Below are 25,642 nucleotides of genomic sequence, written 5' to 3' on the forward strand. Positions count from 1 at the left end.
AGTAGCTGCTCCTGGAAAGAAAGTTTATGTAACCTGGGGGTGGGTTTGCCCCTCGGCACCAGCTGCGTTACAGGCGCCTCCCCCGCATCTACAACAATTGTCATAGATCCCATTTGATTGACTGTATTTGCACTCCCCTGCCCCAGAAGAACAGACGTGCTCCCGCATCACTGGGCCCTGTCCGCCAGAGCCTCTAGAGAAGCGGTAGTGAAACATTAAACTGTATTACACTGTTCAGCCGCTAGGTGACAACCTAAGAAGAAAAGGCGGATTTGTGGCACCTTAGAGACTAACAAATTTATCTGAGCATGAGCTTTTGTGAGCTACAGCTCACTTCATGGGATGCAACACCCTGTATCAAATATTTTCTAAGCTAACCTGTCACTGCATTGACTGAGCTCATGATGAGCAGATCTGGAGTGCCTCTGGTACAGATGCAAGCTCTGCAGCCCGTCCGTACCTGGTACAGGAACATGACAGATTGGGACACCATGCAGACAACACAAGAAATAAATAGCAAATGTTTCCAAGAGCCCAGACGTTCCTGAGGAGAGGGGACAGAGAAACTGCTCCAAAATAAATCACACAATTGCCTTCCTGTGGTGGGCTGTGTCTTTACAGAGTGCTGGTAGCTCTGTGCTAGCTGGCTCGGTGCCCAACAACGAACAGGGACCTTATGCTACTCCCAAGGGGCTTGAGTCATCCATATCTGTGAAGCTCCTGGAGACCCTCAGCTAAGAGGTGCTGGCACAAGTGGACTGAGCGCTGATAGCCAAGGGCTTTGCTGCTTGTTGCTGAAGCTGTCATTCATGTGCTGTGATTTGTTTACAGCTTAGACTGTGCTACGTAGCTGCTCAGCTGTTATTAAACAGACCCGGGGTTGGGTTATTACTACTCTGATGGTATTTAAATGGCTCTAAAGTAGTAGTTAGCAAATCCTAGCCTCGGGATTGTGGTCTGGCTCAGCAGCTGCCAGGAGGTGGTTGGTGTGAGGTACCTGAGTCTGTTTGCTCTTTAACAGAGGGGCTTGTATTGGATTTCTCTTGTATAGTTAAAAAGAAATTGGACACACATTACCCCTACCCTACTCCAGTTCAGTCCATTCCCTGCACCCTGTTGTGCAGTAGGCTTGGGGCAAGCTGTGTGAGTTGCCCAGATCTCTCTCATGTAACAGGCCAACCCCAGGGTGGGTATACTGCAGACGTACTGTAATAAATCCCAATAAAGGCTCCCAGAAATGGTGCATCTGCTGTGGTCACTGGGGTTGGTGGGTGGGCTCCAAAGGGGTTGGAAGGATGAGGCACAGGAGTGGAAGGCCTCAAGGAGGCCAGACTTAGGCCCTGACTCAGTTTTACATTGCTTCCAACGGGCGTAAGGAGCTCAGGGCTTGGTGCCAAGGGCCACATTAGCCCTGGCTCTTGCCAATGGGACACAATGTGGCCCCTCACCACACACACACACTGCATACACATAAGGCTCAGGAACACATGCTAATCATAGTGAGGAGCTGGGGAGGGGGTAGGTGGGGCCATGGCCCTAGGGTGACCAGATGTCCCAATAGTATCGGCACCATCCTGATATTAGATCCACAGATTTAAGGCCAATTATCTGGTCTGACTTCTGCCTAATGCAGACCAGAGAATTTCACCCAGTGATTCCTGTCTCCAGGCCAAAAACTTGTGGTTGAACTAGACCAACTCAGAGAGGACTCCAAGCTTGATTCAAAGACTCCAACTGATGGACAATTTACTACATCCCTGGGCCCATGTCCCAGTGGTTAATTACACTCACTCTAGACAGAAAAAGAGTTTCTTTTCCAAGTAGAAATGTTCCATTGCCCCTGTGCATTAGCTCTTGTTCTGCCTGTGTCTGCCCCATTAATCGTCCCTCTGGTATCACCTTCTAGCTCACGCTCAAGTCACCTCTCAACCTACACTAACTAGGTAAGGTCCTTTAGTGTCTCACTCTATGGCCTGTTTCCCAGACCTCAGCTCGTGCTTCTCTGAACCCTCTCTAATGTTTCCAATACCCTTTTCAAAGGCTTGACCCGAGAACTGGGACGCGGTATCCAGCCATAGTTTCACTGGACAGAGGAACAAAAGGCAGGAAGTCTAAGGCTTTAGCAAGATTCTCCTTTATTGTCTGCCTCTGCACAGGCATCTCCCATTTAATGGAGCAGCATAGTACAGCCAAAGTCACACTTTCAACACAGGAGAACTTGGTACGATTAGTGAAGGCAAAAGGTTCCCAGTTCCCCGCCCTGGAGGCTGAAGTCCTGTTTACCCCCAGGCAGCAAAAGCTCAAGCCTCCCCCTCCTATTTGGTGTTGTGCCTTACCCTGGCCTGAGCTGAACCTCTCAGAGTGTTACAAGGACTTTGTTCCTCATGGCATAGTCTGCTCTTGGCCTCTGGGACGGCTGCCATCCAGTTTCTGGGACAGTTTCTGTTACACAGATATAGGTGCACCCAGAACTGAGCTAAGCCCCCCACACAGGTAAGAGAGGCTAGCACATGCAGAAGACTTTGGTGATTACTAGTCAGGGGTTGATCTTAAATGAGAACCTAGAGGGAAAGGTCCCGTATCCCATTCCCCACTCCCCTGAGGCAGCCAGTGCTCCCACCCTGGGGCTGGATTGGAATCAGCACCTCCAAGAGGGGAAAGACCCCATGCCCCATTCTTTACTCACCCCCCACCCCATTCCCACATGGGCCAGGCTGCCCCCCAGGATCCTATTTGTCATTTCTTATTAATTTCTCTCTCACGCTGGCAAGCTGGGCTGAGCTGAGCTGCTCCCTGGCTACACATAAAGCGCTGAAGCAGTAAGAGGCAGCAGCCCAGAGGGGTTTGGGCAATGGCAGGTCTCACTGAAGTAGCTTCACATAATTAGCTGGAAAGAGGCCAACTCTGCCATGGCAGCACCCCCGCCACCAGCCCTCATCCACTATCTCGATGTGAGTGATGGTGTCATTGGGGTCAAAGGAAATTTCATCGTCACCTTCTGCAAAAATGAAAGCAGAAAATGAGGCACAATGCAATTTGTTCCTGGGGGCAAAGCCACCTTGGGATGGGCGGGGGGCAAAAATTACCCCAATGGGGAGTACAGCAGAGGCCACCACCACATCCTGGCAGACCTCCCCTTCTCTCCACTTACATCCCACACCAGTGGTTCCCCCCACCTCCCCTTCCTCAGTGTCCCATCCCAGCATAGGACCATAGGAATTGACCGACTGGATCAGACCCACAACCCACCTAGTCTGGAATCAGGATCTGTCAGTGGCTGGTACCAAATGCCTCAGAGGAGTGCACAAGAACAGGGCAGAAGCAGGGCAGGGGTATTTTGCCCCCACATTAGGTCTCATTCTGGTCTCTAACGGTATGTACATCTACACTGCAATCAAAGACCTGCAGCAAAGCAATGGCTGGCTGTGACGATGTGACGCAGCAGGGAGGGGGGAGTGTTGACCTGGGAATGTGCCCTGGGGATGGGAGACCTGAGAGCCTGTCACCTGAGCCAGGAGGGGGAGGGGGAGGGGGAGGTGACACCTCTGCCCAGGAATGTGAAGACAGGCTGGGGGGGAGTGTGGGGGGGGTTAGTTTCAGTTTCAGTTTGGGGCTGGGTGGAGGAACACAGGGAACCCCAGGGCTGGGGTCTAAGCTCCCTGCTCCCCCAGAAGGACGTGATTGAGGGGTCCTGGTTGTACCCACAAGCTCTGTTGGGGGCTGTGTTCCTGTTGTCCAATAAACCTTCTGTTTTACTGGCTGGCTGAGAGTCTCAGTGGATCCCAGGAAGAGGGGTGCAGGGCCTGGACTCCCCCACACTCCTTGACACTGGCCAAGTCAGCTGACTCGGGCTCACGGGGCTCGGGCTGGTGGGCTAAAAATTGCAGTTTATAGGTTCTGCCTTGAGCAAAGGGGGTGGATCTCAGAGCCCAGTCTCCAGCCTCAGACCAAATGTCTACACTGCAATATTTAGGCCCACCGCCTGAGCCCTGCTAACCTGAGTCAACTGACCTGTGCTCTGAGACTCGGTGCCACATGTCTTTGATTGCAGTGTGACGAGTGTTGTCAACCCTCCCGGTTTCGCTGGGAGTCTCACGGAATCGGGCTCTATCTCCTGGAGGGTACTGAAGCCAAACCAGGAGACTTTAGGCCGCTAAAAGTCCGGCAGCGCAGTGGGGGTAAGGCAGGGTCCTGCCTACCCTGGCTCTGCGCCACTCCCAGAAGCAGCCAGCACATCCCTGAGGTGGGGCAGGGAGCTCTGCACGCTTCCCATGCCCTGAATGCCAACTCTACAGCTTCCATTGGCCAGGAACTGCAGCCAATGGGAGCTGTGGGGGTGGTGCCTGCAGGCAGGGGTAATGCAGGGATGTGCTTGCCGCTTCCGGGAGCGGCGCATGGAGGGGGCAGCGTGCAGAACACCCTGGTCCTGCTTACTTCGGGCAGCTCCCAGTCAGCAGTGCAGCGGGGCTAAGGCAGGCTCTGCGCCCGCAGCTCCCATTGGCTGCAGTTCCTGGCCAATAGGAGCTGTGGAGTCGGTGCTCAGGGCACGGGCAGTGCGTGGAGCCCCCTGACCCCCCCACCCCAGGGGCTGCAGGGACGTGCCGGCCACTTCCGGGAGCGGCGCGGGGCCAGGGCAGGCACCGAGCCTGCCTTAGCCCCACTGCACTGCCGATTGGGAGCCGGCCAAAGTAAGCGTTGCCCGGCTGAAGCCTGCACCCCTCATCCCTTCCTGTACCCCAACCCCCTGCCCCTGCCCAGAGCCCACTCCTGCACCCAAACTCCCTCCCAAAACTTGCACCCTGCATCCCCTCCTGCACCCCTATCCCCAGCCCCAGGCTCAGCCCAGAGCCTCCTCCCACATTCCAAACCCCTCAGCCCCAGTCCAGAGCCCACACCCCAACCCCCTGCCCCAGCCCCGTGAAGGTGAGTGAGGGACGGAGGGAGGAGGGATGGAGTGAGTGGGGTGGGGCCTCGGAGAAGGGGCAGGGGCGGGGCCTCAGGGCCGGGCAAGAGTATTTGGGATTGTGTGATTTGACGGTTGGCAACCTTAAGTGTAACGTACCCTCATAGCTGGAGTCTGGCTTAGGCCTTGAAGCATGAGGTTAATATTGCATCGTTATTCAGGCAGAACCTTCAGCCCTTCTCCTTCCCCTACCTGCCATCCAGGATAACCCCCTCCCACACGTTCCCATGCAGGCAGTTCACCTCCTTCCCTCTACTCCCCAGGCCAAACAGACAGACTCACCTCCTTGGTAATCGTACAGAGCCACAGCAGAAATCCCAGCATCATCTGCCTCGTACACATTCTCAGATACTCCTGCAGGAAAACACCAGGGGGCAGCTCAGGAGGAGGCAGCCCCAAACCATGCACAGACCCTGCCAGGTTTACAGGGGTGATCTCCCTTCCCCTTCTGAGCCTCAGGCCCCATCATTGGGGAAAGGTCTCATCCCTTCTCAGAGTGGCTGTTGTCTCTGCGGAAAAGTTGCAGTGGGGGAGGTTTAGATTGGATATTAGGAAAAACTTTTTCACTAAGAGGGTGGTGAAACACTGGAATGCGTTACCTAGGGAGGTGGTAGAATCTCCTTCCTTAGAGGTTTTTAAGGTCAGGCTTGACAAAGCCCTGGCTGGGATGATTTAACTGGGAATTGGTCCTGCTTTGAGCAGGGGGTTGGACTAGATGACCTTCTGGGGTCCCTTCCAACCCTGATATTCTATGATTCTATGATTCTATGAAAAGGGCCAGACCAGACAGAGCACTCACTGCACCTCTGGTCCTTAGCCAGGGCACAAGATGGATGCACTGGCTGACACTTACCACAAGGTAATCAGGCACACAGCTCTCACTGACTGGGAAAGAGAAGTGCCTTACAATGCAATGCACAAAAGCCAACACGTTAGGCGTGAAGTCAGCTAAGCTAGCCACTGGTAGTGGTCTTGCCCTGGGCCATGCACTGTGTGGTACTCGCTCAGGGGGAGAGTCCTAGGTGCTGCCAAAGAGAGAGGGTCCAGGTGTTTGGCCAAAAGCAGGCTAGGACAAAGCCCAGCAGGGCCAAAGAGCTGTAGCCAGACTCGCTTTCACTTGGGCTCCCAGGCCCAGGCAGAGTGCTCAGTGTTCAGCTCTGAGATGCAGCTTTGTTCGCCACCTCCCACAGCAAGTGTCTATGTGCTCCACTCTGGTGCCTCTCCCGGTGCCCAGAACCTGCTCCATGGGCTGGCAGGATGCAGGGCTCTTCTCAGTTATTTCTTTCCGTGCGGGTGCAGGGCCAGCACCGGGCACTGTCTCCTGCAGGTGCTGGGAACTGACAAGGTGGGCAGGAAGGTGCTAGTAATTTTGGTTTGTTAAAATGAGCCTCTTCCACTGTATCAAATTGATCTTTTGCCATCTGCAACTAAACAGAACCACCCCACACCCCATCATCCCTTCTCAGCCCCTGGGACACTGGGTTAAAAGCTAACAGGGGGATTTGGCTGTACACTCCTAGCAGGTATGAAAACCTCAGCCACAGACCAGACAGAATGCCCTGTGAGTCACAAGGGAGCGTGTGCCACTCAGCTCCTCTCCCTCAGAATGCCCTGCTGGAAGCCACTCCCTTTAAAACCAGCTGGTATCAACTCTGAAGGCCTCACACCAGGAGGGCGCAGGCTCTAAATCACTTAAGCATTTGTAGGTCAACATCAGTTCTTTGAACTGCAGCTGGAAATGAACCAAATCAGCAGAGACTTTGGGGCATGGCTGGAAATCACTCCCTGCAAAACACAGCACTATGCACCAGAGCACACTACATTGTCCCATCCTCGGGCGAGCCCACCCTGGCCCCTCTTGAGCAGGTGAGTCTATTGCTGGCCCAGGACTAATTGCGCTAGTCTCAGAACTTAGAATAGGGCAGTGCTTTGCTTACTCCCCACCCCCACTCCATCACCATTTCTCCCAACTGGAGGAGCAAAGCAGGCTGCCCCCAGCAAGGCTCCCCACAGTGTCTGGGGAGGACAATCACTGCAGAGCAACATGGTGCTGAGTTCCTCTCTGGTGTTTTTATGGCACCACAGTGCCTGCCTGGCCTGGCCCTGAAATGCAGACAGACACCTGCATCCCTAGAGTCATGCCCCAGGAGCTCATTCCCTGTCACTCACCAGAGCAGGGAATGTTCCTGATGCTGCTGGATGCACTCTCTGGGGGGATCTCCTCATAGTCCTCACTCGTATCGACACCCTCATCGCAGATGGCCTCCGGCTCCCTGGAGGGCTCCAGCAGCTCCTCATAGTCTCTGTCCACGTCAGCACCATCGTTATAGTCTGAGGGCTCTGGCAGCTCCTCATAGTCCCCTTGCAGATCCACGCTGTCGGCATAGATGGCCTCCTCCCCATGCGACTCCTCATGCAGCTTGCTGGAGCCTTCGCCCAGGTCTGAGGGCCGCGGTGGCAGTGCAGGGGGCTGTTCCTCATCCTGCGTGTCTGCCTCTTGCTGTGCAGTGAGGGAAGAATGGGAAACTAGCCCATGTCAAGTATAAACTGTGGGGCAGGGACTCGACCTGCATATGTCTGTGCATTGCTCAGTAGTAAGGGGTCTGATCCCTGACAGGGGTGCTACGTGCTACCTGCATACTGATGATGCCCATCACCGGAAGGGCTTTAAAGGAAACATCCCAATAACAGATTTAAGCAGCTGCCCAAGAACTGTGCAGAGCCACAGAACTTGAGCTTTACCTGGCAGGTGCCAATCTCACCATTGGCAAAACGGCTGTTTGTAAGCTAGTCCCAAGGGAAGGGAGCCGCTGGAAACCGCAAACCAGCTGAAACCCTGTGGTTTAAAAATGGCTGAGCCAGTTTAAACCAAATGCTGATAAAAAACAACACACACACTTCCCGGCTACAGCAAGGCCACTTGGGGCGAGTGCTGTCAGTATTGTGTGTCTTTTCCAGCTGCTACACAAGTGACACCATAGCACATTTAAATGGTAACAGGAAACATGCCCTGATTACATTCAATATGGGCAGAGATCAGACCCGATCAGCAACAGAGATCTGTCTCACCAAGCGTGTGCGGGTGTCAAGCTCTGCAGAGTGCAGGTGACACACTACATATGACAGCTATAGCATAAAGACTGGGAAATCACCTCTGAGAGAAGACTGGAGGCGAGTGTGTGTGTGTGTGTGTGTTGAAGTACAGAAGTGTAGATATTATGTTGGAACCTTATATTTAAGTGTATATAACAGCAACAAAGTGAGAGGTCTGTATGAGGCACACCAGTATAGGTGTGGCCTAACAGCTTTTGGTTAAAAGTTATTCATAGCATTCCAAATACTCTTTACAATGTGTTCTGTGGCCATAAAGAGTGGTATTAGAGTAGCAGCCGTGTTAGTCTGTATTCGCAAAAAGAAAAGGAGGACTTGTGGCACCTTAGAGACTAACCAATTTATTAGAGAAGCTGCTGGAAGCTATTAACATCTACTTGCCAGGATTTTACACACCCTTGTCCTGAGGTTGAACTGACTCTGTGCATGCTTCCTGAAAAGTCAGCTCTGGCCTGTACTTTAGCAGAGCATTAAGCTGAGGTGCAGAAAGACTTGGCATGCACTTTATATAACACTGCAGCAGCAGCTCCCTGCCCTGTTACAGAGATGTAGGCACAGTCCAGCATTATCAACATCTGGTAGTATCCAGAGCCACTTAGAACTGGAACCATTCTCCCAGTGTTCCAGGCCTCTCGTGCTGCCCTGTGAAATCTCTTCTGCCCCTCAGCTGTGCTTCAGGCCTTTGCCCACTCAGCTGCTGCTCACCCCTCCCCTGAGTCCAGTTCCAGATTTGGTCTGCAGAAGGTGGGAAACGTAAAGTGCCCAGTAGCCATGACCCCCTCCCCACACTGCCCTCCCTTCATAGTAACAGCCCTCCCCCTGCCCCCCTGATTCTGACCTACACGCTGTCTTTCCCCAGCAGCTGTGGCCCTCAACCAGTGCTGCCCCCTGTACCTGCTGTCCCTGTGGACTAGGCAGCATTGCTGGTTCTTTGCAAACCCTCCTGGGTACCACAGCTGGCGTGGGACCTGGCTTGTTACGGCTCATCTCTTCATCCTCCTGGGTTTCCTTTCAGGAGAGAGATCGTCATCACAATTCAGTCTTTTTGCACAGGATCCAGAGTGACTCCCTTTCCTACTCCTGATGGGGCAGTTTACACACAAGCCTCATTCTCCTCCCACTGGAGCCTGTCCCATTTCCCATAAACCCCGCTCAGGAGACTAAGGGACCGAATGGCAATGGACCCATTGGTCGTGTGGGACCTGCAGGAATCAGCCTCAGGAAGGGTCCACAGAGTAGGAGCAGAGGTGCAGGAACTAGGGGTGCTGCTGCATCCCCTGGCTTGAAGTGGTTTCCATTATATACAGGATTTACAGCTGGGTTCAATGGGTCTCAGCACCCCTACTATACAAATTGTTCCAGCACCTCTGAGCAGGAATGCTTCTCCTTCAGGAAGGCTCCCCTCATCCATGTGCCAGAAAGGGCCACGGTGTGGGGAAAGGCTGAGACCAGTCCCCAGTGCACACACCACAGAGGCCCCTGTGGAGGGAAAGGGGGTATCTGGTCACGTAGTGGAGGTTCTTATCATAGAAATGTAGGACTGGAAGTGACCTCAAGGGTCCTGCGCTAAGTCAGGACCAAGTAAACCCTAGACTATCCCTGGCAAGTATTTGTCCAACCTGTTTTTAACAACAGGGATTCCACAACCTCTCTTGGCCCACCTCAGCCCCCCCAACCAGGAAGAGGCTGGCACTGTCCCCAAGACTCAGGCAGTTGTGGAGTGGCGCTGCAGGGAATCCAGGACAAATGCTGTCCCGGAGACATTCAGCCCAGGCTCGGGATTTGAACTGTACATTTCAGGCCTGTCCCGCCCAATTCGGGATGGGTGGTCACCCTGGTGTGTGTCTGCCTTGAGGCAGGCAGATCAGGCACTGGCCTGGAAATCAGGATGCCTGGCTCCAACACTAATTTGCTGAGGGGGCTCAGGAAAGTCCCTGCCCGCCCTGAGAGAGGGGGACAATGCTGCTGGGCCCCCTTCAGCGAACAGCTACCCCAGATCCTGGCCCCACCAGGGGGGACAGGGCAGCACTTGCCGTGGCTGGGCACTGGGCCCCTCACCTGCTCCTGCTGCTGCTGCTGAGCTGCCTGGCGCTCCCGCTGCTCCCGGGCCTGGCGCCTCATGCGTTCCTCCTCCACCCGCTTCCTGTTCTCTTCGTCAGCTGACTTGGCCATGCTCTCGAATCGTGACTTCAGGCTTCTGGCTCCACTGGAGGCTGCACAGAGAAATGGCTTTTCAGGAACAGGCAGCCTGGGCCAGCTTGCTGGGATACGCCACCCAACCGGCCTCCCCTGTCTCCACAGGGCAAACCCACTGGGGTCCCCCTCCCTCTTAATGGGCTGCCTCCCTCCCCCCAGGCCAAACCCACTGACCCCATCATCTCCCCCCTCCAGCCTGCAGGCCAAACCCGCACAACCCCGCAGCCACGTGCCCAGTGCAGAGTCTCTGGCTGCGGAGGCTGTAGGAACAGCCGTGGAATACAGGCTCTTCCCAGCTGCAGGGCCGGGGCTAGGCACTCTGGTTGTTTCCGAGTGTCTTACCTGCCTCCACAGGTTTGGTCTTCTCATATGAGGAAGTTGGAGCTTCCATCTCATTAAAGCCAGCGGCACTCTGAAAAGGGAAGAGAATGGCACATCCAGCATGCCAGGGAAGAGATGCAGCAGAGCCAGAGTCCCCAGGACAACAGCCCAGCTGGACACCCATCTGGGTTCTATTCCCAGTTCTGCCACTGGCCTGCTGTGTGACGCTGGGCGAGACACTCTGTGCCTCAGTTTCCCCTCTCTACAGGTAAGGACAACACCTGGGGGGCTTGGGAGCCAGGAGGAGAGTCTTAGCTCTTCCACTGACTATTAATATTGTTAATTTCTGTTGCTAATTCTTTGCACTTTGCAACCTGGCCACAATAATGGAATGCTGACATGGGCAGCAGAAAATAGGGAAATAACGGGTAGAAATACAATTAATGCTAATCAACATGGTTTTGTAGAAAATAGGTCTTGTCAAACCAACCTGGTTGTCACAGGGTAGCATCTGAAGCACCATCCAGCAGCAGGCCATGGCAGACCAACATGTGTACATCAGTTTCCCTCTTTCAAAATTCCCAGTAATGCCATGCAAGCTTTCTTGCCTCAGTTCTCCTCCTCCTTGGCACCAGTTTATTACAAAAACATAGTGGAAGATAGACCATAACAAAAACCCCAAAATTCTATGCACATAGTCCTTAACATCTAATCTTTCAACGCGCCACATACCTATGTGGCATCTTCCACCAAACCTGGGCTCTTCTTCAGTCCTCTCCTTCCTTCTGCCAGGTAAACTGCCCAGCAATTCCAGCTAGAGTGCAAATCCTCTCTTCCCAGAAGGCAAGCCCATGCACTGTTCCCCCGGCTTCAGCTCTCCAGCATGGCGACATCAGTCCTTCTGCAGCTCCCTTGCCTTCAGCCCTCTCCCTTAGCTTCAGCTCGTGGCTTAGAAATCAGCAGTCTACTCCCTCTGCTGCTCTGTGGCCTTCAGCCCTCTCCAGCCCTCTGGCCAAGGCTCTCTGACTTGGGAAGGTCAGCTGGCAAACCCTTCTTGCTGCTCTCCTGCTTCAGCTTTCCCCCAGGCATCAGCTACAGCTTCCTTTGGGGGCCTCCTCCAGTCCCCTGGTCCCTGGCAGCTCTCAACTGCCCTTGCCAGACTGAACTCCAGCAACTTTCACCTAAGCCTCTGCCTCACAAACTCTCAGACCATTCTGTCCATTTATATGGCCCAGATGCCTTCCTTTAAGCTCGGTTGGGGGTCAGCTGACAAGTCACAGGTGTATTGCCCTCTTCCTTCTTAAATGTCCTGTGCCATGCTGTGAAACTGATACTCTTTCAAGAGAGTACTTGCCTGCATGATAAAGGTAACTGTGCTGATGTAATAGACTCCTGTAAGGCATTAGATTTAGTTCTGCACAGTATTCTGCTTAAAAAATAGCATTGCATAAAAATCAATATGACATCTATCAAATGGATTAAAAACTGGTGAACTGATCGCACTCCTAACAATTGTAAATGGGGAATCGTCAATGAATAGGGATATTTCTTATGGGATAAGAGGAAACGTTCTCTCATGGATCGGTAACTGGTTAAAAGATAGGAAACAAAGGGTAGGAAAAAATGGTCAGTTTTCAGAATGGAGAGAGGTAAATAGTGGTGTCCCCCAGGAGTCTGTACTGGGACCAGTCCTATTCAACAAATTCATGAATGATCTGGAAAAAGGGGTAAACAGTGAGATGGCAAAATTTGCAGATGATAAAAAACTACTCAAGATAGTTAAGTCCCAGGCAGACTGCGAAGAGCTACAAAAGGATCCCTCAGAACTGGGTGACTGGGCAACAAAATGGCAGATGAAGTTCAAATTTGATAAATGCAAAGTAATGCACATGGTAAAACATAATCCCAACTATACATATAAAATGATGGGGTAAAAATTAGCTGTTACCACTCAAGAAAGAGAACTTGGAGTCATTGTGGATAGTTCTCTGAAAACATCCACTCAATGTGCAGCAGCAGTCATAAAGCGAACAGAATGTTGGGAATCATTAAGCAAGGGACTGATAATAAGACAGAAAATATCAGATTGCGTCTTGTAAATCCATGGGACGCCCACATCTTGAATACTGCGTGCAGATGTGGTCACCCTATCTCAAAAAGATATATTGGAATTGGAAAAGGTTCAGAAAAGGGCAACAAAAATGATTAGGGGTATGGAAAGGCTTCCATATGAGGAGAGATTAATAAGACTGGGACTTTTCATCTTGGAAAAGAGGTGACTAAGGGGGGATATGATTGAGATCTATAAAATCATGATGGTGTGGAGAAAGTAAATAATGAAGTTTCAGAGTAGCAGCCGCATTAGTCTGTATTCGCAAAAAGAAAAGGAGTACTTGTGGCACCTTAGAGACTAACCAATTTATTTGAGAATAAACTGTAGCTCACGAAAGGAGGTAAAACATAATCCCAAAGGAGGACAGGTCATTGACACAAAGTGATCTGTATATTCCCACACATTTGGGAAGACTTCTCAAACAGCCCCCCACACCAGTGATTGCCTGCATTCTCCAAGGTCAGTACATTCACTCTGCAAGATGTCCTGGATGCCAAACAGGAGGCATGACCAGAGAATCCTATTCCTGGCCTGTGAAAGAGAGTCATGGACTGGTGCCACTCCTGACCAAAATGGCTAGCACCTCATTCAGAGAAGGAATCATCTCTTCTCCCTTCAAATTCACAATAGGGCAAGTGACACTGAAAAAGCCAACCCTGGACACATTGGTTCTAACCTCCCACTTCTGAGTAAACTCATAGACAGGGTAGGCGAACACCTAATTCAGGAGTTGGAGGCGCAAGTGGTGTTCTCGTCCATCCTCCCCGTGGAAGGAAAAGGCCTAGGTAGGGAGCGTCGAATCGTGGAAGTCAACGAATGGCTACGCAGGTGGTGTCGGAGAGAAGGCTTTGGTTTCTTTGACCATGGGATGGTGTTCCATGAAGGAGGAGTGCTGGGCAGAGACGGGCTCCATCTTACGAAGAGAGGGAAGAGCATCTTTGCCAGCAGGCTGGCTAACCTAGTGAGGAGGGCTTTAAACTAGGTTCACCGGGGGAAGGAGACCAAAGCCCTGAGGTAAGTGGGAAAGCGGGATACCGGGAGGAAGCACAGGCAGGAATGTCTGTGAGGGGAGGGCTCCTGCCTCATACTGGGAATGAGGGGCGATCAACAGGTTATCTCAAGTGCTTATATACAAATGCACAAAGTCTTGGAAACAAGCAGGGAGAACTGGAGGTCCTGGTGATGTCAAGGAACTATGACGTGATCGGAATAACAGAGACTTGGTGGGATAACTCACATGACTGGAGTACTGTCATGGATGGTTATAAACTGTTCAGGAAGGACAGGCAGGGCAGAAAAGGTGGGGGAGTAGCACTGTATGTAAGGGAGCAGTATGACTGCTCAGAGCTCCGGTACGAAACTGCAGAAAAACCTGAGTGTCTCTGGATTAAGTTTAGAAGTGTGTGCAACAAGAGTGATGTAGTGGTGGGAGTCTGCTATAGACCACCGGACCAGGGGGATGAGGTGGATGAGGCTTTCTTCCGGCAGCTCGCAGAAGCTACTAGATCGCATGCCCTGATTCTCATGGGTGACTTTAATTTTCCTGATATCTGCTGGGAGAGCAATACAGCGGTGCATAGACAATCCAGGAAGTTTTTGGGAAGTGTAGGGGACAATTTCCTGGCGCAAGTGCTAGAGGAGCCAACTAGGGGGGGCGCTTTTCTTGACCTGCTGCTCACAAACCGGGTAGAATTAGTGGGGGAAGCAAAAGTGGATGGGAATCTGGGAGGCAGTGACCATGAGTTGGTTGAGTTCAGGATCCTGACTCAGGGAAGAAAGGTAAGCAGCAGGATACGGACCCTGGACTTCAGGAAAGCAGACTTCGACTCCCTCAGGGAACAGATGGCCAGCATCCCCTGGGGGACTAACTTGAAGGGGAAAGGAGTCCAGGAGAGCTGGCTGTATTTCAAGGAATCCCTGTTGAGGTTACAGGGACAAACCATCCCAATGAGTCAAAAGAATAGTAAATATGGCAGGCGACTAGCTTGGCTTAATGGTGAAATCCTAGCGGATCTTATCAGGAGGGCCAAATTGCACCTGGAGCTGCAGCTAGCCAGAGATGTCAAGAGTAACAAGAAGGGTTTCTTCAGGTATGTTGGCAACAAGAAGAAAGCCAAGGAATGTGTGGGCCCCTTACTGAATGAGGGAGGCAACCTAGTGACAGAGGATGTGGAAAAAGCTAATGTACTCAATGCTTTTTTTGCCTCTGTTTTCACTAACAAGGTCAGCTCCCAGACTGCTGTGCTGGGCATCACAAAATGGGGAAGAGATGGCCAGCCCTCTGTGGAGATAGAGGTGGTTAGGGACTATTTAGAAAAGCTGGACGTGCACAAGTCCATGGGGCCGGACGAGTTGCATCCGAGAGTGCTGAAGGAATTGGCGGCTGTGATTGCAGAGCCATTGGCCATTATCTTTGAAAACTCGTGGCGAACCGGGGAAGTCCCGGATGACTGGAAAAAGGCTAATGTAGTGCCAATCTTTAAAAAAGGGAAGAAAGAGGATCCTGGGAACTACAGGCCAGTCAGCCTCACCTCAGTCCCTGGAAAAATCATGGAGCAGGTCCTCAAAGAATCAATCCTGAAGCACTTGCATGAGAGAAAAGTGATCAGGAACAGCCAGCATGGATTCACCAAGGGAAGGTCATGCCTGACTAATCTAATCGCCTTTTATGATGAGATTACTGGTTCTGTGGATGAAGGGAAAGCAGTGGATGTATTGTTTCTTGACTTTAGCAAAGCTTTTGACACGGTCTCCCACAGTATTCTTGTCAGCAAGTTAAGGAAGTATGGGCTGGATGAATGCACTATAAGGTGGATAGAAAGCTGGCTAGATTGTCGGGCTCAACGGGTAGTGATCAATGGCTCCATGTCTAGTTGGCAGCCGGTATCAAGTGGAGTGCCCCAAGGGTCGGTCCTGGGGCCGGTTTTGTTCAATATCTTCATAAATGATCTGGAGGATGGTGTGGATTGCACTCTCAGCAAATTTGCGGATGATACTAAACTGGGAGGAGTGGTAGATACGCTGGAGGGGAGGGATAGGATACAGAAGGACCTAGACAAATTGGAGGATTGGGCCAAAAGAAATCTGATGAGGTTCAATAAGGATAAGTGCAGGGTCCTGCACTTAGGACGGAAGAACCCAATGCACAACTACAGACTAGGGACTGAATGGCTAGGCAGCAGTTCTGCGGAAAAGGACCTAGGGGTGACAGTGGACGAGAAGCTGGATATGAGTCAGCAGTGTGCCCTTGTTGCCAAGAAGGCCAATGGCATTTTGGGATGTATAAGTAGGGGCATAGCGAGCAGATCGAGGGACGTGATCGTTCACCTCTATTCGACATTGGTGAGGCCTCATCTGGAGTACTGTGTCCAGTTTTGGGCCCCACACTTCAAGAAGGATGTGGATAAATTGGAGAGAGTCCAGCGAAGGGCAACAAAAATGATTAGGGGACTGGAACACATGAGTTATGAGGAGAGGCTGAGGGAGCTGGGATTGTTTAGCCTGCAGAAGAGAAGAATGAGGGGGGATTTGATAGCTGCTTTCAACTACCTGAAAGGGGGTTTCAAAGAGGATGGCTCTAGACTGTTCTCAATGGTAGCAGATGACAGAACGAGGAGTAATGGTCTCAAGTTGCAGTGGGGGAGGTTTAGATTGGATATTAGGAAAAACTTTTTCACTAAGAGGGTGGTGAAACACTGGAATGCATTACCTAGGGAGGTGGTAGAATCTCCTTCCTTAGAGGTTTTTAAGGTCAGGCTTGACAAAGCCCTGGCTGGGATGATTTAACTGGGAATTGGTCCTGCTTTGAGCAGGGGGTTGGACTAGATGACCTTCTGGGGTCCCTTCCAACCCTGATATTCTATGATTCTATGATCATCTAATTGATGTTAATATCCTAGACCTGGCATCATTTGGATTAAGGCCTGGACATGGGACTGAAACCATTTTAGTGGCATGGATGGCACTCTCCTGATATCAATGGACAGAGGGCAGTCAGTCATCCATTCTCATCCTCCTGGAACTTGTTGCAGCATTTAGTACTGTCTACCTGAGAGTCATGGATTCATATTTCCTAGATTCCAAAGCCAGAAGGGACAATTGTGATCATCTAAGCTGACCTCCTGTAGAACACAGGCCAGAGACCTGCCCTGAAATAATTCTTACAGCATGGGTTTTAGACAAACATCCAATCTTGATTTAAAAGTCGTCAGTGATGGAGAATCCACCATGATCTTTGTAAATTGTTCCACTGGTTATTGCCCTCACTGTTAAAAGTGTGCACCTTATTTCCAGTCTGATCCTGCAATCTCACCTAAGAGAGGTGACTCAGTTCCAGGGAAATGCACTAAAATGGTCACTTCCTGGAGGGATTCATCCAATGAGTGGTGATGGGAAACTGCACCTCTGCCACCAGAGTCCTCAACTGTGGAGTCCCACAAGGATCAGTTCTCAGTCCAGTCCAACTTAATGTCGACATGCATAGCTTAGGAGGCTCTTTGATTCCTCACTGACACTGAGCTCTCACAAAACAAACCATTTCTAGTTGGCTAGAAGACTTCATCCCATCCTGGTGGCCTGGATTATGCACACCTTTGTCAACTCTTTTTTGGACTACAGTAGTGCAGTATACCTGGGTATGAAGCCATCAGCATTTAGGAAACTCCAGCTGGCACAGAATGCTGCCATGTGTCTCCGCAGCAACATAGGCTACCATGAGAGCATCCAACCTGCTCTCCACTCCTGACACTGGCTCGCTATAGAATATCACATCAAGTTCAAGGTCTCAATTCTTATCTTCAGGGTGCTCGGAGGCCTAGTCCCAGCATATCTAAAAGAGCCTAAACTCCAGGGATGTAGACCATGGTCAATAAGTCCCCTACTCTGCACAGCAGAGCTGGCTACACCACGTGCAAGGCCATTTCTGTAGGAGTCCGTGCTTTCTCAGAAGACAGTCCCAGACTGTCAAACACAGGAACTAAGGACCACCCCAAATCTCACCACCATTGCTCTGCTCCAAGTGCCAGGCACACTTCTGAAACCTGCCTTCTCTAACATGCACAGAGCAAAATACACATAAAATACCCCCCAAACAATGAAAACCATACCAAAACAAAACACTCCCCTGCACACAAAATTCTCCCCCGGGGGAGAGGGAGAGAGAAAGAACAAACCACACATGACAACTCTTAGTCACATCCGTCAATGAATGACGCAAAGGTACTCAAGTACTGCAGTCTGCGTGCAGTATGAGAACCTGCATAGAATAGAATCTAGATCGCTTATCCTTGTGGGTAAAATCATACCAGAATCAACACTTTCCCCTGCATACGCTGCACCTATAGGACCCACATTCCATTTCCTTTTGTGCCAGCACAACATCTGTTCACAGGTGCAGGGCTGGAGACAGGGGTGAAAGGAACAAGGGATTTACGGGTACTCCGGACTCCTGAGCAGGGGTCTGTGGCCTTGACTGGAGGAGGCGGGGCCTCAACCGGAAGAGACGGGGCCTTTAAATGCCCAGGCCCTTTAAATCAAGATTTAAAGGGTGGGGGCTCCCAGGCTCCAGCCACCGCTACCACAGCGGAGCTCTCGGCCCTTTAAATCACCGCCAGAGCCCTGCCGCTGCTACCCTGGGGCTCCGGCAGCGGGGCTCAGGCGATGTTTTAAAGGGCCTGCAGCTCCTGCTGCTGCGGGGAGCCCGAGGCCCTTTAAAGCGCCAGCCTGGGGAAGCTGGTCCGGGCTGGCACAGCTTACTGGCTCTTGCCGGTACGCCGTACCACACTGGACCAGCTTACTTTCACCTCTGACTGGAGATGAGGCAGGTAGCTACAAAGGTAATTTCCTACAGAGCCATGGCCTTAGCACATGGTCACCACTGTTATTGACCACTGTTATTCACTAAGAGGGTGGTGAAACACTGGAATGCGTTACCTAGGGAGGTGGTAGAATCTCCTTCCTTAGAGGTTTTTAAGGTCAGGCTTGACAAAGCCCTGGCTGGGATGATTTAACTGGGAATTGGTCCTGCTTCGAGCAGGGGGTTGGACTAGATGACCTTCTGGGGTCCCTTCCAACCCTGATATTCTATGATTCTATGACCTTGAAGCTCATTTCCCAGCATGTGCATGCTCAGTGCAGCTTCCCTTACCATTGCACCTTCTGAACTCAGAAAATACCCAACCCAACCAACCGTGACTGCACAGCACAGGATCCCAAAAGACTTGTAACTCAGCCAGACCCAAACCAATGGGCAGTGGAACACACTCAGACCATTCTCGTAACTCGGACCCTGCCATGGCCCAAATGTGGGGTGCACTGCGCCAAGACGACCAGCACGAGGACCACACAAACACTGATGAAGAAGATGGAAAATGGTGCAAGAATCCTTCTTGTGGATAGAAATGACACTTTGTAACCCCAGGCTTGCGATTCTTTATTTCTGATGTAAATAATTAACAATAAAAAAGTGTGTGAGAGAGACAGAAGGGAAATGACACCAAATCTGCATGCAAAGCAGTTTTGGGACCACAGTGAGTGAGGTCCTTCAGAATGAAGAACTTATGAGAGGAATGGCCCTTCCCCGCCAGATTCGTACAGTAGCCCCATTCACTGCAGAGCGGTTCAGAAAAACCTTTTTGTCATGGGGAGGGCATCTGCTGCTCACTCACAAATCACTGACCTGGATCTGCTCAAACTCGCGCAGTGAAATGGGAGAATTCAGCCCAAGAGGAGAGCAATTCAGAAAGGACTTAAAATGGAAATACCACATGGTCCCCCACTTTCCATCTCTCTCCCACCACACTTCACCACACCAGGCCCTACCCTTCCACCACCAGAGCTAAATAACTGCATGGAGGAAAGGCTGCGTGAGAAGAGGCGCAGCGGGTGCCACTCCCCTTTGTAGAGGAGCAAGGTTTGGGGGTTCTGGGGGCATAACTGCGAACTATGCTGACCACAGCAGGCTTACCTTATCCACTCTGTCCTCCTGAACGCCGTACCGACCTCCAAAGCCCTTGGCATAGTCTACAACACACAAAGGGTTCAGTTTGCCCTCAGCTATCAGGGGAAGCTCCCATAGACTTCACTGGGAGATGCCCCATGCAGCCGGGGAAGGATTGGGCCCAAACACATCAGGGAGGATTTTGTCCCATTCCAGCAACCCATGAACAAACAAGAACTGCCAGAGCAGCCCAACAAATCTATTTGTACTTCAGAACTAGCCCACTCAGTCAGGCACCAAAGCTGGATGCTCCTGGAGAAGGCATGAAATCCCCATTACACAGCAAACCCACATCGTGCACCCAGCACCCAATGGGCAATACTCCAGCAGGGGGAAACATCCTCCTGACTCCCCGTCTGGTGCCCTGAGGCAGGTGTGACATTGCACTCTATGATTTTATAAAAATATGCTAATGAGTGTGAATATAATGTAACTGGAATATGCTTCATGCGAAATGTCTCTTGTAAGGTATCATTACAAAGCTTATAATCTACTGAGTGGTTTCAGAGTAACAGCCGTGTTAGTCTGTATTCGCAAAAAGAAAAGGAGTACTTGTGGCACCTTAGAGACTAACCAATTTATTTGAGCATAAGCTTTCGTGAGCATAAAGCTCATGCTCAAATAAATTGGTTAGTCTCTAAGGTGCCACAAGTACTCCTTTTCAATCTACTGAGTGTGATCATCCTATTTGTATAAATGTATCACTCTTGTATCTGAAACTATATAACTCTGAGGTCCGACTGTAGTTATGCAAAGTGTGGGCCATTAATGGTGGTTTGGAATCTTAATGGCTCCCATTAACCAGGACAATTGACTGTAGATGGCTCTGTTTTACTTGTAAGTCTTCCTGTATACCTGTGTGCTGGCAAGTGAGTAATGAAATCTTACAGTGACATGTGATCATGTCACCTGAACTGGAATCCATCTTTAACCTGGTGCTTTTCCACTGAGAAGGAGGGGTGGGAGACCAGAGGGACAAAGGATTCCCACCTTATGCAAAGGATATATAAGTGGGTTGAACAGAACAAAGGAGGCGGCCATTATGAGAAATCCCCTAGCTACCACCTGAGCTGGAAGAAGGGCTGTACCAGGGGAAAGGATTTTGCCCAGACTAGGAAGGTATCCAGTCTGTGAAAGAAACTTATTGATACATCTCTGAGGGTGAGATTTTATCTGTATTCAGTTTTATTACTGTACTAGACTTAGACTTGTGTGTTTTATTTTATTTTGCTTGGTAATTCACTTTGTTCTGTCTGTTACTACTTGGAACCACTTAAATCCTACTTTCTGTATTTAATAAAATCACTTTTTACTTATTAATTAACCCAGTGTATGGGGTTAATACCTGGGGGCGGGGGGCAAACAGCTGTGCATATCTCTATGTCAGTGTTATAGAGGGTGAACAATTTACGAGTTTACCCTCTATAAGCTTTATACAGAGTAAAACTGATTTATTTAGGGTTTGGACCCCACTGGGAGTTGAGCATCTAAGTGTTAAAGGCAGGAACACTTCTTAAGTTGCTTTCAGCTAAGTCTGCAGCTTTGGGGCACGTTGTTCCGACCCTGGGTCTGTGTTGGAGCAGACGGGCGTGTCTGGCTCAGCAAGACAGGGTGCTCGAGTCTCAAGCTGGCAGGGAAAGCAGGGGCAGAAGTAGTCTTGGCACATCAGGTGGCAGTCCCAAGGGGGTTTCTGTGATGAAACCCGTCACAGCAAGGGCTTCAGAACCCTAGTCATTTCATCTTAGCCAGAGGCCTGGGAGGTGCTTTGATTGGAGCTGGGAAAACACTGGAAAAAGCCTCCACAAATAGTCCCTGGAATCACTGCCTGATTGTGCCCCACTCAGTGTCTGCTCCCTGCGTGCCACAGGAATGTGCCGGACACTGGGAATTTTAGTCAACACCTCAGAATAGCTCTGCACAGCCAATTTCAGATTCATAGCCAAGTATCTGCTCTGGAATCCTGACTGTAACACATTTCTCCAAACAGGAACCAAAACAGACCATGGACCCTTTATGCCCATTCAATGTAGCACGAATTTAAAATGCCAAGTATAAAATTAACGGGTGTTATTGCAGGGTCTGCATTTGTTCGTGAACAATCGTCGCAATGGCAGCAGGTGCTCCAATGGCATCTTTGTTGCTATGGGACCAATGCTGAGTGCTCGCCATGAAGGTTATTTGCTGCCCCTGACCTACTGACTGGCCAGCGGCACATCAGCAATAGCAGCCATCCTGGGAAGGTGGCAGTTGGCCACTGCGGAGATGTCCAAGCCCCAGGGCTTGGGGGTTGTTCTTCAGAATAGATTCCTCAAGAATGAATTCTACATCTGTGCAATGTGGCATTAATCCAGGTGCCTTCCCTCTAGCCCATCCCCCACTGATCGGGGTACCCTCCCAATAGCCCACCCCTTACTGAGCTGGGTGCCCTCCCATTGGCCACCCCCTACGGAGCCAGGCACCCCCCACCTCCACTCCTCATTGCTGTAGGTGAGCACTTCCCGTGCTCTGTCCTCCAACACACATTGATCCAGGTACCCCAGCCTCCCAGCCCTTCTTCGGCTGCTGCCCTGCCCGTGCCCTATTCCCTGACCCCCACTGCTCCAGGAGTCTGAACCCCCACAATGCCCTGCTTTTTGTGTTTCAATTCTCAGCGTTCCCCCACCTGTATCACAGTGCAGTGCGGTGAGCCCCTGAGATTTAGTTGGGCCAAATTCACCATAGTTTGGCCCAAACGAATATGCCCCCCCCCCCAACTCCCAACTGGCCGCAGCACACACCTGTCTGGGACTCATGACGCTTCAACTCTTCCTGGTGCTCCCAGCCAAGGGCACATTTGTCCTGACGGTCCTTCTGCACCCCAAACTTTCCACCAAAGCCCACAGCATAGTCTGCAGTCACAGGGGAAGCCAAAGCACGGGGGGGGGGGGGGGGGAAACAGTAACAGAGAGACAAACATAGATGGTCCATTAATTCAGGCTCACATAACTCTAATGAAGGCAGCTCCAGTCCCTGGGTCAGCGGCTGGTGGGGGGGGGGGGGGTTGAGGTAAGGCTAATGGGATGCTGGCAGGGGTGGGGATGGAGAAGCTCACAGGGGGCTTATGGGAGGGTGGAGCAGGGCTCAAGTGGGCCAATCTAACTGATTTTTTCCTCATTGCCTTGTTAAAGTGGGCAAAATAAAAGCCGTCTCCAGCTCACCGCGTCCCTCACCTGGGGTATGTGTAGGGAGTAGGCTGATGTATTGAAGGCTGGACTGTCCCTTCAGACACTGTTCCCTCATCAACAGCCCAGCTAGGGTGACCAGGTGTCCTGATTTTATAGGAACAGTCCCGATATTTGGGGCTTTGTCTTACATAGGCGCCTATTACCCCCAACCCCATCCCGATTTTTCACACTTGCTCTCTGGTCACCCTAAGCCTAGCCCTGCTCCAGAGAGACACCCCCCACCACCCGGCCTTTTGTGGGATGAGAGAGGCATTCACACTGCACACACATGGTGTTCCCTCATTGACCTGCTTCCCTGTCGGGTCCCTGGGGCAAGAGGGAATTTGGTCTCCGTCTTCATTCAGTCCTGAGCTCCCCACACAGGGGCCCTAGTCCAGAATCCCAGAGCCATGGGACACAGACACAGCCTGCTATCCACCACTGCTCCAGCCCTTCCTTGCTGACAGAGAGGGAACTCGCTCCCTCCACATCACTCAGTGCCACCTCCCATCCCTCCGCTCCCCAAGGAGGCCAGCCTCACCTGCCTGCTTACCCGCTGCCCCCATTAGCTGCCGGCTGCGCTGCCTGGGCCTGGAATACCCTAACCTGGCCCGTGAGGCAGCCAAACCCCTCCACAGGGCCCATTCTGCCACGGTGCCTGCTGGAAGTGGCGGGTCCTGGTTTGTCTCAGCGTGGGGCTCCCCAGAAATGTGCTGGGCTTCTCAGAGTTACACTGCTGTGGGCAGTGCCCCCTCAAGTACTCCTGGCCCCTTCCTGCCCATGTTTCACTTCGTGTGGGAAAGGCCAGACACAGGCTGGGCACTCGAAAACAATGGCCACCACAGGCCTGACCTTTCTGCGACTCGTGCTTCTCTGTCTGACTCTTGTAGTCAAACCCCACGGCTGCTTTGTCCAGCTTGTCCTTCTCCACCCCATAGCGGCCACCGAACCCCTTGGCATAATCTGGGGAAGAGCACACAAGCAGAGATAATTGCTGCTCTCCAATCCACTGCAGAGGGTAGGTGGACACAGGGAGGGGCAGGAGAAATGCAAGAAGAGAGAGAGGGCAGCGGTGGGGGTGAAGGGATGAGGCTAGGAGGAAGTGGAAGAGGAGGGAGGATGGGGTCCAGGAGCAGCAGAAGGGGGAACGGGGGGGAGGCGTGAACAGGTTGTGGTGGGGGAGGGAGTGAGGGGCTGGCAGAGTACAGGGGAGCGCTGTGGCAGAGGGTGGGCTGGGAGGGGAGGTGGTGAGGGAGAATGAGGAAGGGAGAGGCAGTGGGGAGGGGAGGGAAGGAGTGGTAGAGAGGATGGGGTGAGTCACGACTTGGCAAGGGGAGCAATAGCAGCTGGGGTGGTGGGAGTGTCATGGGAGGTGAACACTACCACTGAACTTGCCTTTCTGGGATGAGTGCTTCTCCACCTCACCCTTGTACTCAAACCCAAGCGCTGACTGTAGAAGGAAGGAGAAGAGCATCAGCTGGTTCCTTTGGACGAGGTTCCCAGTGAGAGCCAGGGACTGGCCCCTTCACCCTCCGCCTTCCCAGCTGGGCAGCCGCCTTTGTGACCAGAGACCCTTCCACCTCGGGGTCACAGGCTTCAAGCCAGCCCACCTTAACAAACGTAGGCTTCTTGCTCTGCCCTCTCCATCAAGCCCTGCCCACTTTGTGCCACCCCATCCATACTTGTCCCCCCTTGTGCCACCAGCCCCTGCCTTGACCTCTGGTTTGTTGCGTCACTCACAGCTGTCTCCGCCTGTCTGTCCGTGGCTGCCCCAGGATGGCACCCTCGCCCTGAGGCCCTCCACAAGAAGACCCCTTCATCCCCACCCCCCATGCCCACTGCCACACCACTCTGTAAGGCCCTTGGGTCTCCTCAGGCACCGCCCTGCTCAGCAGCCATGACACCAGTAGAAGCCCCGTCAGGGGCAGCAGCGCTGACTGAGACGTAACCAGGGGATTCGAGTCTCCCTAGCTGGTCACGATGGGCTGCCCGCTGGTCAGGGCAGCACCAGGGCTCCCTGTGCGCAGAGACGCCGCACACAGCACTGCCTGGGAGGTCACCAGCTCTGCCCCGGGGTGGGGGCTTCACATCACAGAGCCCTTCCCCTTGCTCAGCCTCCGCTGAGATGCCAAGATGACAGTTTTCAGAGTAGCAGCCGTGTTAGTCTGTATTCGCAAAAAGAACAGGAGGACTTGTGGCACCTTAGAGACTAATTTATTTGAGCATAAGCTTTCGTGAGCTACAGCTCACTTCATCAGATGTGTTCCCCTCTCATCAGCTGCTCCCACACCACAGCCACTGCTCCCCTGCCCCCCTGCCAAAGGTCAGTGGCTGAGCTTAGTGACCAGGGCTGCCCCATTCTGTGATGTCAGTTACACACGCTGCACAAATCAGGTATCCAGCCAGACAGGGGCAGCATGACACATGCTAGGTGCAGAGCTGCCAAGTTTTGTGTAGCTCCATGGGTGACAGTTTATGCAAATGAATTAGCTGGTTTGCATAATTGAAAAAAATTGCAGATAGCCATAAATATCAGTTTGGAAACCACTGTGTGGATTTAGTGAAAAGTGTCAGTGTGACACCCGATACGCGAGCAGGGCTCCCCAGTGAGATGGAGCAGGGTGCTCAGGCAGGGCCCGGTTCCTGGCACCCTTCAGAAGAGAAGGCAATTGCGTTGTGCCAGAGGAGTGAGTTGTCAGTGGCGGTTCCGAGGCACACAAAGCATGCAGAAATCCTGG

The 25,642-nt window shown here is 52.0% G+C and overlaps 1 protein-coding gene across 3 annotated transcripts in view; it reads right to left on the reverse strand.

Moving 5' to 3' along the window:
* Positions 1–2,118: 2,118 nt before the first annotated feature.
* Positions 2,119–25,642, reverse strand: part of LOC140905553 (hematopoietic lineage cell-specific protein) — a 60,174-nt gene continuing 36,650 nt past the window's right edge. For 2 of the 3 annotated variants that reach the window (XM_073329073.1, XM_073329074.1), the window contains 10 exons: positions 24,300–24,354; positions 23,757–23,867; positions 22,479–22,589; positions 19,669–19,724; positions 10,613–10,682; positions 10,133–10,287; positions 8,969–9,082; positions 7,133–7,463; positions 5,246–5,317; positions 2,119–2,998 (listed from right to left, as the gene is read on the reverse strand). In XM_073329073.1, coding sequence (XP_073185174.1) covers positions 2,862–2,998; positions 5,246–5,317; positions 7,133–7,463; positions 8,969–9,082; positions 10,133–10,287; positions 10,613–10,682; positions 19,669–19,724; positions 22,479–22,589; positions 23,757–23,867; positions 24,300–24,354 — 1,212 coding nt within the window. In that variant the 3' untranslated portion in view covers positions 2,119–2,861. Of the gene's footprint in view, positions 2,999–3,025; positions 4,125–5,245; positions 5,318–7,132; positions 7,464–8,968; positions 9,083–10,132; positions 10,288–10,612; positions 10,683–19,668; positions 19,725–22,478; positions 22,590–23,756; positions 23,868–24,299; positions 24,355–25,642 lie in introns of those variants that run through there. The other variant, XM_073329075.2, reaches the window with a different exon arrangement.

This window comes from Lepidochelys kempii, chromosome 1, assembly GCF_965140285.1.
Source record: "Lepidochelys kempii isolate rLepKem1 chromosome 1, rLepKem1.hap1, whole genome shotgun sequence".
NCBI lineage: Eukaryota > Metazoa > Chordata > Testudines > Cheloniidae > Lepidochelys > Lepidochelys kempii.